The sequence below is a fragment of the Salpingoeca rosetta genome (genome assembly GCF_000188695.1).
Source record: "Salpingoeca rosetta unplaced genomic scaffold supercont1.2, whole genome shotgun sequence".
NCBI lineage: Eukaryota > Choanoflagellata > Craspedida > Salpingoecidae > Salpingoeca > Salpingoeca rosetta.
The window spans coordinates 1,339,829-1,352,947 of NW_004754932.1; the positions used below are offsets into that span (position 1 = coordinate 1,339,829).

Sequence of the window (13,119 nt, forward strand, 5' to 3'; positions counted from 1 at the left end):
GTGTGGTGTGTGTGTGTGTGTGTGTGTGTGTGTGTGTGTGTGTGTGTGTGTGTGTGTGTGTGTGTGTGATGACGTGACACGTGACAAACACTCAGCAAACACGATTCCCACGTTGTTGTCACATGTGCACCCTCATGGACTGGAGACGGCCTCTGACGTCAGAGGCTTGCGTCATACCGTTGCGCGGTGCCAGGCGGTGCCAGGTGTAGTCGATAAGGGCGGAGCAATAAGACGGCCGGAAGAGAGCGAGCAGTTGGGGATAGGCTGGCCAACAGGCAAGCCACTCAAGCCACGGAAAACCACACACGTAAACACACACACACACACACACACACACACACACACACACACACACACACACACACACACACACACACACACACACACACACACACACAAACACACACACGTGCCGTTGCTGTAAGTGTGCACTTTGGTAGTGGTGTGCTGTCGAGGTGTACAGCTGTCTAGCTGTAGGGACGGCTCCTCTCCATGCAGGTGGGGCATGCGTCCTCACTGGAGGCGGCAGCACGGACTACAGCCACCACCTCTCCCACCACTCCGCCGCTGTCACTCTCGCAACAACCACGAGGACAACAACAGCTACAACTTCAACAACAACGGCAGCAGCAGCAGCAGCAGCAACGGCAACAATCACTGCAACACGACGACACACCACACACCACCACTGTAAGTCGTGCTCTTTACATTCACTTCGTGACTTTGGAACGCCACCATTCGTCACCGAAATCGCATCATCATCTTGCAAACAATCACACACAAGCACACAAAACACACGCACACCATCACCATCATCCACCCCAACCACCCAACCCACCTGCACTCCAGCCATCATCATCATCATCCACTACATGTTTACACAATATCCAGCAGCGTCCACAATCCACATCTGCGTGGCCCAACCGTTGCACAGCACACAACACACAAAGACACAAGCACCACATCACATCACACAAACACACAAGCACCACACACAAGCACCACATCACGCCGTCTTGCTTTCCAACCAACCCGTGGTTGTCACCAGCTCTAACATCAACATACACACTCACACACACGCACAAATCTCTGATCATCCCACACATGCACGCGCATACGCCATCGCGGCCACGACAGCAGCAGCAGCATCGGCAGCAACACCATCACTCAGCTCGGAGGAAGGCCACCAGCCCACACAGCCCAGTCAGCGGCACTGCACCTCGGCCACCACGGAAGATGACACCGCGTCGGCGCTCGAGTGGCCTTCGTCGGTCCAACGCCGTTGATGCCCTGAACACACCCGACGACGCGTTCTCCTTCCACCCGACGCAGATCAAGGATATGCCGCACATGTTCACGCAGGCCATGGCGGGAACGCCACTGCTCATGGGTGGCTCCCACGTGCATGCCAGGGACGAGTCTTACCAGTTCCAGCACGACCATAGCATCGACCAACATCCATACCAACTCAGCGGTGACAACATCAACCACCTCAACCACAGCAACCACAATCAACACGTTGAAAGCGACAGCGGCAGCGATGAAACGAGAGAAGACTCATCTGGGGATGACAGCGACGAGAGCGCCAGCCAAGGAAGGGATGAGGAAGATGACAGTCTGGAGGATGGGGAGCAAGAACAAGAACAAGAGGAGGAGGAAAAGGCATGGCGACCACCTGCGCGCGTGCGTCGACGAAGCTCCCACGTGTTCTCGACATCGAGCTCCGAAGGGCCGCACTCGCAGTTTGAGGAAGAGGCTGTAATACCACCAACGCGCGTTGAGACCTGGACCGCGGCTGGCGTTGCCAGGTTGGGGCCGAGGCCACTTCGGTTCCGGTCTGAGCTCGTGCGGCACGACAGCCACGATGATGGCGACGAAAACGTGCTGTTTGGCGGGCACCTGCCCACGCCGCGGTCTCGGTCCGGCAGCGTGACCACGCGCCCAGATCGCACGCGCGAGCTGTCGCAGGAGGAGAAGGATGCACGACGCGAGCGCACGCGGGCCAACTTTCGCCGCATTGTCGACCGGGTGCGCTTTGCAAACAAGGTGTTCTTCACAGGCGCGCCGCCGTACCACCGCTTCGTCCCACGCATGCTCTACCGCTTCCTCTCGGAGCACCTGGACACGCACACGCCATTTGAGAACGGCACGGTGGAGCACGGTGCTGTGCTGTTTGCAGACTGCTCTGGCTTCACCAAGCTCACGTCACAGTTGGCAAAGAAAGGCAAGGACGGCGCCGAGCAGCTGTGCGACATCTTCAAAGACTTCTTCCAACTCATCATTGACATCGCACACGTGCGTTCTCGTGTGTGTGTGTGTGTGTGCGTGTGTGTGTGTGTGTGTGTGTGTGTGTGTGTGTGTGTGTGTGTGTGTGTGTGTGTGTTCTCGTGTGCGTGTGTGTGTTTGTTGCGTTAAGGGGAGTATATGTACATGCTCGTGTGTGTGTTTGTTGTTGCTCATCTAGCTTGTATCGCCACGAGACACACACACACACACACACACGTCTAACAACCTTGACCTCGTGCACATGTGTGCATATGATGCTGCTTCGTTTTGCTATGCGAGCAGAAGTACAAGGGTGACGTAATCAAGTTTGCTGGCGATGCGGTGACAATTGTCTGGTTCAAGGACGACGTCGCTCCAACACGCGACATGCACGCAGGGCTCACCCTCTGCGCAAGACGTACGTGCATTTGTGCATCTGTCTGTGTGTGTGAGTGTCTCTCTCTCTCTCTCTCTCTCTCTCTCTCTCTCTCTCTCTCTCTCTCTCTCTCTCTCTCTCTCTCTCTCTCTCTCTCTCTCTCTCTCTCTCTCTCTCTCTCTATGTCTGCGTCTGTGCCCGTCTTTCTCACTCACTCACCCACCCACTCATTCATTCACTCACTCACTCACTCACCCACGCACTCACTTACACACACTCGCGCGTGTTGCGTTCGACGACAGATGCGGCCATCTGTGCGCTGAAGATGCTTGAGAGCTGCCCCTATGTCGCCATTGACGATCCAGACCCGGCAAAGCGCGTCGAGCTCAACCTCCATATTGGCCTTGGCGCGGGCTCGTTCACCTCCATGCAAGTTGGTGGCGTCTTTGACTCGTGGGAGTACGTCCTCGCCGGTCCCCCGCTCACACAAATCTCCATCTCGGAGCCCGCTGCCATGTCTGGACAAGTCGTCGCATCCCCAGGTGTGTGTGTGTGTGTGTGTGTGTGTGTGTGTGTGTGTGTTTAGGGAGGAGGTTGTACATGCATGTGTGTGCGTGTGTCAATGTGACTGTGTTTGTGTCTGTGGTCGTGGTCGTGGTTGCACTTTTGTGTGTGTGTGTGTGTGTGTGTGTGTGTGTGTGTGTGTGTGTGCGTGTGTGCGTGTGTGCTTGTTCATGCATGCATGCGTGGTTGTTCACCCCTGTACATTCAAACTTATTTGCTCTTTCCGGTAACCATTCACGCGTGTTTTCGATGGCCTGTGAACCGCTTGCAGAGGTTGTAGATCTGCTGGGAACATTTGCGGAGTTCACGCAACCCGACGTGGTGCCGCTTGTACCGGCCGTGCACAAAGGTGAAGAAACATCACCTGCTGATGTTGCCATTGTTGCTGTCAGTGTTGTGGGGCAGCTGCACGCGCCATAGAATCAGAAAATGAAATCACACACACACGCACACACACACACACGCACACACACACAAGCGCACACGCGCACACGCATAACCACTCACGCATTCGCATTGACTGTTCTGCCTCTCTGTGCCTCTTTCTTTGGCCCTTCTGTTGCTTGGGTTTGTTTTGACAGGCGGAATTGCACTCTCGAAACAAGAGACTGGGGTGAGTACGCATGTATTGTTGCTGTTTGCGAGCACACGCACGTAGTGCTCATGGCAAACGCGCATGTTATGTCAATGTCTGCACGTGTTAGTGTGACACCAAACCAGCCTTCATGATTGGAGAGGTTTCATGCCCAGTCCGATGTTCTTCGTCTTTGCGACAAACCTCCAACGTATTCATGTACGCACTGCTTCTTGCGACCGTTTGCATTTTGTTCGCGTGAAAGCGGTATCTTGGCAGTTTCCGACGCCTGATGAACGCAGATGAGACTGGAATTCAAATACACGCCTTCAAGGAGCCTGTCCTCTCCCACGCGCTCGGTTTTCGTCTCAGCAGGTGACCGCAGCGTTTGCACCTGTGTGTGCGTAGATGTGTATGTGTGTGTGTGCGTGTGTGTCGATGGTGTTCAATGTTAGCATCGGTCGCTGTTAGCATCGGAGGCTGTTGGCGCTATGCAGCACAACTACAGCTCTCCGTACCTGTCTGCTTGTCCGCGTGTCCGCCTGTCTGTCTGTGCAAGTATGCTTCTGCTGTGGCGTGCGAATGCAATGCTCACGCATTCATTTGACTTTGTGCCACCACCACTATCCACCATGATTGCGCCAGATATGTGCCCAAGGTGGTACGTGCGAAAATGGATCGCAGCAGGAAACCATACGACATTGCCGAGCTCAGACAGGTGCGCTGCACACGTGCGCGCAAGCACACGCATATCTAGGGACACAATGCACACGTACACGCATTCACGCACCACCACAGTCTGTCACAACGAGCAAAACTCACAAGCACTCACACATGAGCGTCATCCCTCCGATGCATCGCCACCCTTGGCACCAGGTGTCCGTGATGTTTGTGAAGATCTCAGGACTGTCACTTGATCCAGACGCCAACGGCACGTGCATGACGGTGAGTGGTTCAACGTGGTGGTTGCTCTTGCGAGGCGCGTGATGGTGACAGTAGTGGTGGAACCTGGCACCTGTTGGGCGTGGGTGTGATTTCCATGATTGGAAGTGGTTGCAACAGTCGCACGCACGTTGACGGCGCAGCAAGTTTGTCCACACTGACACACGCGTATGACGCACTCACTTCACTCACTTCACTCACTTCACTCACCCACACATGCACCCACGACACACCCACACACGCACATGCGCCCACGACACACCACGCCTCTCTCCCATCAGGCTGTAAAGAACGCGCAGCTGCTGATGACAGAGCTTCAGCGAGTTGTGTTCAACTATGAAGGTGTGGTCAACAAGCTGCTTGTGGATGACAAGGGCCTCCTCGCCCTTGTTGTGTTTGGACTTCCGCCCTTTCTGCACCAGGATGACGCAGCGCGCGCCGTGCGTGCAGGCATTGACATTGCAAACGATGTGCCGTAAGTCCGCGCCCCTGTTGTGTTTGAGCAGACGTGTGCATGGTCCTGTGTTGTGCGATTGCAACCCAAGGCGGTCATCAGGACCGCGAGCCCAAGCCAACTTGCACTGGACACAAACAACCACCCATCCGAACATCCACACATGATGGCGCTTTGAGTACTCACAGCCCCCTTTCCACCTCCACCACCGTCAATTCCCCCACCCGTTTGCGCCACACATCAGGCGTTTGGACACAACGCAGACGATCAACGCCTCTGTTGGCATCGCCACGGGTCACGTCTTTGCTGGCATCATCGGCTCACGCCAGCGCCACGAATACACCGTACGCCGTTTGTTTGTGTCTGTCTCGGTGTGTGTGTGTGTGTGTCTGCCTGTGTGTTTGTGTGTGTGTGCGTGTGCGTGTGCGTGTCTGCCTGCTTGCCTGTCTGTGTCTGTGCGTGTGTCTGTGTGTCTGTGTCTCCTTGTCTCTGTCTATCCCTATCGTGCTCTGCGCTCGTGTCGCCCTGAAATCACATCAACGTACACACTTCACACTCCAGGTGATGGGTGACAGCGTGAACAAGGCCGCGCGTCTCATGGTCACGGCAACGGCATACGGTGAGAGACACGCGCAACTGGCGTGACACATTGAATTTGGCTTGATGTGTGTGAGGAGATGTATAAGTCGCAACTGTTTGCATCTGTCACCAACACACGCACGCTGTATGCTCTTCCTCATTCGTGGTGTGGCACATGGTGTGTGTGGTAGGGGTTGTGATTGACGAGACAACAAAGCGGGCAGTTAAGATTCAGGTGCCGTCCTTTCAGTACGACAAACTGGAGGATCTTACCCTCAAAGGTAACACGCGCTTCGTTCACTCGTTGTTGGCCCATGCCACAAAACGTTGTGCTTCCCTGTCGAACACAACAGATACACACACGCTCACGCGCACATGCAAGCGTGTTTACACGCACATTCACATGCATGACAAACGCCAACCTTGACTCAACCCCCACTGTTGACCGTAACGCTTTCCACGTACGTTTCTGTGCAGGATTCTCCAAACGAGCAAAGGCATACCATCCCCACCCACTCCAAGACAACACATCGGTGTGGATGACAACGGGTATGCCTGCACGCATGGACAACATGCTCTTTGGGCGCGAGGAGGACATTGAAGCCGGCCTCAAGATGCTCCGCTCAACCTACGACAAACTAGTGGGTGTCACGCGTATGTGCACGTGTGTTGTGCGTGTGCAGGTGTGTGTGTGCGTGTGCAAGTGTGTGTGTGCGTGTGCAAGTGTGTGTGTGCGTGTGCATGCGTGCGTGCAAGTACATGTGTGTGCAAGTTTGTGCGTGCAAGTTTGTGCGTGCGTGTGCAAGTGTGTGTGTGTGTGTTTTGATGTGCCAGCGGCAGCCGTCGCAATTCGCTAGAGTGACGCGCCAGCGTACATATTGCTGTGATGCAGGGTGGACTGCTTTACGTCAAGGCAGATGTTGCGATGGGCACAACGCCTGTCGCAATGAAGCTCACACAAGGTCGGTATTGCAATTCATGCACGCAGTTCGTGCTGCCCCACACCAGCACGTGAGCAAGTGCGCTTGTGTGTGTTTGTGTTTGTGTTTGTGTGCATGAGTGCGTGCGTGTGTGTGTGCGTGTGTGTTGAGTGAGTGTGTGCATGGGTGCGTGTTTGTGTGAATTCACGCTCACCTTGGTGTTCCCGCTGTCTTTGGTGCGAATGGTGTTGCTGCTGATTCGTTGTTGACAGAGGCAAAGAAGTTGGGAATGTTTGTGATTTCGCCGTCGCCATCGCAAGTCATCAAAATCGGGTAAGCACGCGCTTCACTGTGGTTGCACGCATGTGTGTACAACAGTGCACATATTTTCATGTGACTATGTACATTTACATGTGTGCACATGCTAGTGATTGTACAGCGCACTCACTCTATGCGTGATACAATAGCATGGCGTACACGCATCTCACCTGCATGTGTGTGTGTGCGTGCGTGCGTGCAGTGACTATGGCACAGAACAGCTTGCCCGCTCGCGTCGCAACATTTCCACCTGCATTGCATCAGACAACAAATGGGCAATATGGCGCGAAGTCCTCAAGACGGTGAGACCATACCACATGTCCTATTTGTACGTGTGGACGTTGTGCGTGTGTGTGTGCGTGTGTGTGCGCGCGTGTGTGCGCGTGTGTGTGTGTGTGTGTCTTCGTGTGCGTTTGCTTGTTCCCAGCAAATGGTTCACAACGTGCAATCATTCATGCGTGCGCACACACACACACACAACACGGCGCAATCACAGGCGTTTCGGAGGCTAAAGGATGCTGGGGTGCAAAGTCTAAGGAAATGGGTGATTGAGTGCTTGGAGCCATTTGACGACCAAATTGAGTACGTGTGTGCACACGACCCTGAAACCCTTGCCAGTACAAGCGTGTGTGTGTGTGTGTGTGTGTGTGTGTGTGTGTGTGTGTGTGTGTGTGTGTGTGTGACGTTTGTTGATTGACATTGTTTCAGTACATCAGCTTCAACCTTTTCGCCACGTTTCTAACGCTCGCCACCGCTGCAATAAACACCATCACCACCAACCAACCACCACACCTGCCGCAGCCTGACGTGGACGCTGCCTGCGGTTGATCGCGTGCTGAGCGAATTTGAGCACTTTGACCCGCGCGAGGACCCTCCACTGGTACGCTCCTGATGGTGTGGTGTACAGTTGACGCTGGCCTAATGCGGTGATGGCTGTGACTGTGGCGATGACGGTGTTCTGGAAGCTGAACGACATTCGTTATACTCTGTATATACACGTCCAAGCCCATACACAACCACGCATGCACATTCTCACATAAACGCGCACTTGCGGACATGCATTCACACTCGTCATTCGCATGCTTGCACTGTAGAAATCGACGCGACGGTCAAGCATCATCCGCGATTCGGATGTTGAGTCGTTGATTGTCCGCGTCATGTTGGGGTTTGTCAGCCTCTTTCCAACCTTCATTGCCCTTCGACTGGACGTACGTTGATGCTCCTGTTGTTGCACTTGCTTGCATGCGCGAGTGCGTTCATGCTTGTGGCTGTGTGTGAGTGTGTGTGAGTATGTGTGTGTTCAGTGGCTGTGCGAGTGTGTTCACGCTTGTGTGCATGCGCGTGCATGCATGCGTGTGCCAGCTTGAGGTTGAACGCAGCTGTGTTGATTTTTGACGCTGTGGTTTTGCTCGCATTCACGACCACATTTCTCGTTTGCCATTGCTGCTACTGGTGGTGCTGGTGGTGACGACGCAGGTGCAAAAACACGATGGACACGGTGCCCTTGATCACTACTCGTGGCAGGTCACGGAACGGCTTGCCGCCCACTGCTGTGATCGCAGCGGCGAACTGGTGCGTTGCTTGCGGCAATGCAACCTGGCCATTGTGTGTGTTATCGGCACCAATACTGGGTTGTTGCCCTTGGCCATACAGTTCTCACTCTGCAGCAACCTTGCCAAGAGCTTCCATTCGAATTTGCATCGTCATATTGCCCAAACTCACGCGTACCTGCACGGGTTCTTGGTTGTGCACGCTTGCGCAGGAATCGCCACCGGTTATCATCCTGGTCATGTCTGAGCACCACAACGAGGACAGCCCCTTTGCCAGCTACGACGTGCTGCGCCGCGCCGTCAGCGCCGGCACCCTTCTTCCCCTCAAGCTCTTGACAAAGGCGAGTCAGTGCGCTTGTATGTGTTGTGTTTGTGTGTGTGTGTGTGTGTGTGTTGCGTTTTGTGTGTGTGTGTGTGTGTGTGTGTGTGTGTGTGTGTGTGCTGCGTTTTGTGTGTGTGTGTGTGTGTGCTGCGTTTTGTGTGTGTGTGTGTGTGTGTGTGTGTATGTGTGTGCCGATGTGTGTGCCAGTGTATGCCTGTGTCAATACGTGTCCATTCCAACTATGTGCTATGTTGATACCGTACGAAAAATGTGCATCAAACTGACCGGTGTGGTCGTGTGCGTGTGTGTGCGTGTGGGTGTTGCACATGAGCAGAAGCAACGCCTTCGCTGGGCAGCACAGTGCATGAGTTTCATGAAACCGAAGGATGTTGTTGTTCTTCCAGCCTCGATCCCTCCGCCTGTGACACAGGTTGGACGTTCCTCGCGATGAAATGATATGCCCCTGTCTCAATTGATCGCGTGGGCGTGCATGTGTATGTGTGTGTGCATGTGTATGTGTGTGTGCGCGGGCGCGGAAAGTTGTTGTACATGAAGACGTGATCGCACAACATTGTCCATCGGCACTGAGTACTCACTACGCCCCTTCTCCTTTGCATCCGTTCCTTCTTCTTCTCCACCACCGCCGCCGCCACCAACAGCTCATCGACCAGCGTTGCGGCGGCCACCCTTGGATGATCCACAAGACCATCTCTGTATGTCTCTGTTACACCTGCTACTCAACGCTTTGTCTGTTGTCTTCCCTACCCCAATGTGTATGTGGCTGTGTAAATTCGTTTGGTGCTGTGTGCGTGTGTATGTGTGTGCGTGCGTGTGTGTGTGTGTGTGTGTGCGTGGGTGTGTACGCAGTGTTGTGTGCGCTGGTGTTGACTTGACCGCCCTATCATCTCACTCGCCCCCGCCTCCCTCTTTGCTCTTCCTGCCTTGCTTCTTGGCGTCATGCCAGCTCATGTTCAGCCCCAACGCCTGCGGGCCTGGATCAGGACCCGCAATCCAGAAATGGGAGACCGGTCGCATTGCTGTGAGTGTACATGAATGTGTGTATGTGCGCTCGTTCTTGTGTCTCCTTGATAGCCCATCTGCACCACACCGTGCTCTGCTCTGCCCTGCCGCGTCAAGCTCCGCACCACTCACAAGCACGGCGTTTGTGCAACAATCTTACTCACGCACGCACACACACACACACACGTGCATGCACTTGCCTTCCTGTTCAGATTGTGACCAAGGACATTGGGCAGGTGCGAGTGACGGAGGACATGGCAAAGTGTCTTCTTTCCAGCTACGAAGCGCTCAGAGGGCGACTGCAGCTGATTGTCAAGGTCGGAGATGGCACGCTTGATGTGCACATGATCTGCTGGCCACGTTCTGGTGCAACACCGTGTGTTGCCGTTGCCTGTGTGTGATTGTGTTTGTGTTTGTGAATGTGTATGTGCGCGCGTGTGGTTTGTATGTATGTGCGTGTGTATATCGACGCTAAACGCGTTGTTCGTCCATTCTTGTGCTTGATTTGGACACACACTTTCATGCCCACATTCACACCTCATGCATGCGCTTCGTGCTTTCCACTCACATGAACACACACGCCCCCATTCTCTCACTTGCACACGCACGCGCACACACAGACTGCGGCTGTCATGCCTGCTTTTTCGCCGGAAATGGTGCAAGCACTTCTGCCCGAATCGCCGGCTCACGTCCTGCAGCGCGTGAGTTGTTTGATGCCCAATGTGCCATCACCCATGGAAATAATGTGGTTGCAGAACCATTGCATGTGTGTGTGTGCGTACTCGCTTGCTCATTGTCTTGCGTACATGCTTGCTCGCTGTCTTGGTTGTGTGCTTGTTTGCATGTTGTACGCACCTGTGCAACTGCGTGCTCACTCTCATGCACGTTCTTCTGTCGCTGCCACCGTCGATCACATGCGCTGCTGTCTGTCGCGTTCGCCTCGATTTGCACCACAGGAGCTGGATGACCTGGTGGAGCGAGGCATCCTTGAGCACAGCAACACCGTGCCGCGGTGTGTCGACAACTACTGGCCGTCGGACAGAACCACCTCCTACCACTACGAGTTTGCTTGCAAGCTTCAGCAGCGCCTGATTGTGGATATTACCCCACACTCGCTCGTCAAACACAACAGGGAATGCTTCCACGCGCGAATCAGCAAGGTGGGGGATGGTGAATTGATGACAGGCAAGCACTGCAGCTCGCTTGGAGTGAAAACTGCATGTGTTCTCCGCACATGTAGCAACTGCAGCAAACAAGATGCTGCACCGGCAAGAGGGATTGCTTATCCTCACGCACGTTTTTTGCACTGCCGCATTGCAGGTGACCTTCAGCGTCATGACCATTCAGGCTGCGTGGAGGCGCTACCTCCTGCGAACAAAACCAAAGCTGGAATGGCTGCTAAATGGCCAGGCACCGCAGCCACAGCCCGTCTACACAACTCGCGTGGCACAGGCCGTCATACAAATCATGAAGGGCATGCAGATCATGCAAGGGGTGAGTCAGTAATGCGCGCCTGCTTACGTGAGCCAATGTGTATTGGTGCATGTGTGTCTGAGTCGTGTGAGTGAGTTCATGGGCGCGCGCGCGTGTGTGTTGAGCTGATGGCGAGGTTCACATGACCGCTACCACGAACATGCCATACTCTCGCATACACACTCACATGCTCTCTCACCCACACACACACACACGTGTAAACACACGCACATGCATGCATGTAGGAGGACGCTGCGCACAAGCTGCCAGACTCCTATGCACAGCTCTCTGTCACCCGGTCGCGCCAACGCGCCAACACCAACTGGCTGGACATGGAGGCGGCGATCATGGGCATTTCTGGCGATGACGATGGCACGAGCAGTGACGCTGGCACCAATGCCATGTCGGATGACAGCCAGCGAGAGGCGCTTGAGCAACGATCCCTCGCAGGTGCAGACGCGGTAATAGACGCAGTCGGAGAGCGAGAAGGGCAAGGCAGAGAAGGCGCCGAAACAAGGCGTGTGCGTTACGCAAGTGCAGGTCACGAGCGTACCGATAGTGTCGGTAGTGACAGCAGCAGCGGTGGTGGTGCTGCTGCCATCCACGACTTTAGTGACCCAGAACCACTTGCTGCGGAGCGGGAAGGACAAGACAATGATGGGGGTGGCGATGATGGCAACAGCGAATCCCAGTTGGACTTGGTGTCCTTCGACGGCGACAGCGAGTGTGAGGAACAGTGGGCAGGTCATGGCCAGAGCGCTGCTGGGGCGGACGGTGCCGGTGACGCTGCCGTCGTCCATCGCAACGCCAGCAATGACACTGCCGAGTGCGACGATGACCTTGAACCGGGTTTCCACGCTCCGCCGGTGCCCATCAGGCGACGGATCACCCGCTCGCAGTCTCCGACACCGTATGTAATCCCTGCGGGGCTGCGGCAGAAGCTAGAAGCACGACACCTCACCGTTTCCACGGTCGGCACCGAACGCGCGAAACGAACGGAGATTGGAATTGTCACGGAGGCAGTCACCCACCTGCTCATTCAAGCCAACGACCGTCTTGTCAGGGTGAGTGAGTTTGTGGAGACACGCGCTCTCAATTGTAAACGTACCTTCTTGCTTACTTCTAGCTTTCTCTTGTGGGTAGGGAGGATTTGGTGGGTTCGTTTGGCTGTGGTGTATGGATGGATTGGTGATACCGTGCGATGTTGTTTTGTACCATTACCGCCACGTGTCATTTCTTCTCGATCAGCATGCCACATGTCCTACGCGTGCACATACGCATCTGCAACCTCTGTGCTCACATGGTACGCTTGTTTGTTTGTTGTTTGTTTTGGCTGGCTTGCGTGTTTTCGTGTGCATGAATGTGGGTGCATGAATGTGCGTGTGTGTGTGCGTGTTGTTTGGACGTATTTTATGTTCTTACAGATTCGCAAGGGCTGTATGGACATTGACGCCCGCATGGGCGCGGTCACCGATCAGATGGATGCGCTCTCCGATGCATTTCAAGACATGGTGGCCCGCATTTCCGCGGAGATTGAGGTGGAAGACACCGAGTCCTCGTGAAGGGCAACTGCACTTCGAAGGCTCAGAGGGCTCCCATTGAATATGGAATTGTCGGTGATGAAGCTCAATGTTGCCTGCCGTCAGCCTTCAATGGGGGATTTATGCCTCTGTGTGTGCTTCACTCCTCTGTACATACCGAGCAAGCTTTGAGGGTGTAGGGCTTGGGGTTCCCTGACTAGCTACAAATGGGTTCTTCTATT

General features: G+C 54.7%; 2 protein-coding genes across 2 annotated transcripts; both read left to right on the forward strand.

The window, feature by feature from the left end:
* Positions 1–1,236: 1,236 nt before the first annotated feature.
* On the forward strand, positions 1,237–3,625 carry PTSG_00867 (uncharacterized protein; the record flags this gene model as incomplete). Its single annotated transcript, XM_004998278.1, has 4 exons — positions 1,237–2,295; positions 2,569–2,683; positions 2,944–3,183; positions 3,477–3,625. The coding sequence occupies 4 exons, from the start codon at positions 1,237–1,239 to the stop codon at positions 3,623–3,625; spliced, it is 1,563 nt and encodes a 520-aa protein (XP_004998335.1).
* Positions 3,626–4,071: 446 nt separating this feature from the next.
* PTSG_00868 (uncharacterized protein) lies at positions 4,072–12,919 on the forward strand (the record flags this gene model as incomplete). Its single annotated transcript, XM_004998279.1, has 25 exons — positions 4,072–4,154; positions 4,425–4,497; positions 4,656–4,724; positions 5,003–5,196; positions 5,420–5,519; positions 5,737–5,794; positions 5,946–6,035; positions 6,232–6,395; positions 6,647–6,716; positions 6,947–7,007; positions 7,195–7,294; positions 7,489–7,574; positions 7,794–7,872; positions 8,087–8,200; positions 8,469–8,564; positions 8,755–8,887; positions 9,221–9,294; positions 9,524–9,577; positions 9,829–9,903; positions 10,097–10,201; positions 10,505–10,585; positions 10,841–11,044; positions 11,205–11,378; positions 11,603–12,421; positions 12,782–12,919. The coding sequence occupies 25 exons, from the start codon at positions 4,072–4,074 to the stop codon at positions 12,917–12,919; spliced, it is 3,294 nt and encodes a 1,097-aa protein (XP_004998336.1).
* Between the last annotated feature and the right edge of the window lie 200 nt (positions 12,920–13,119).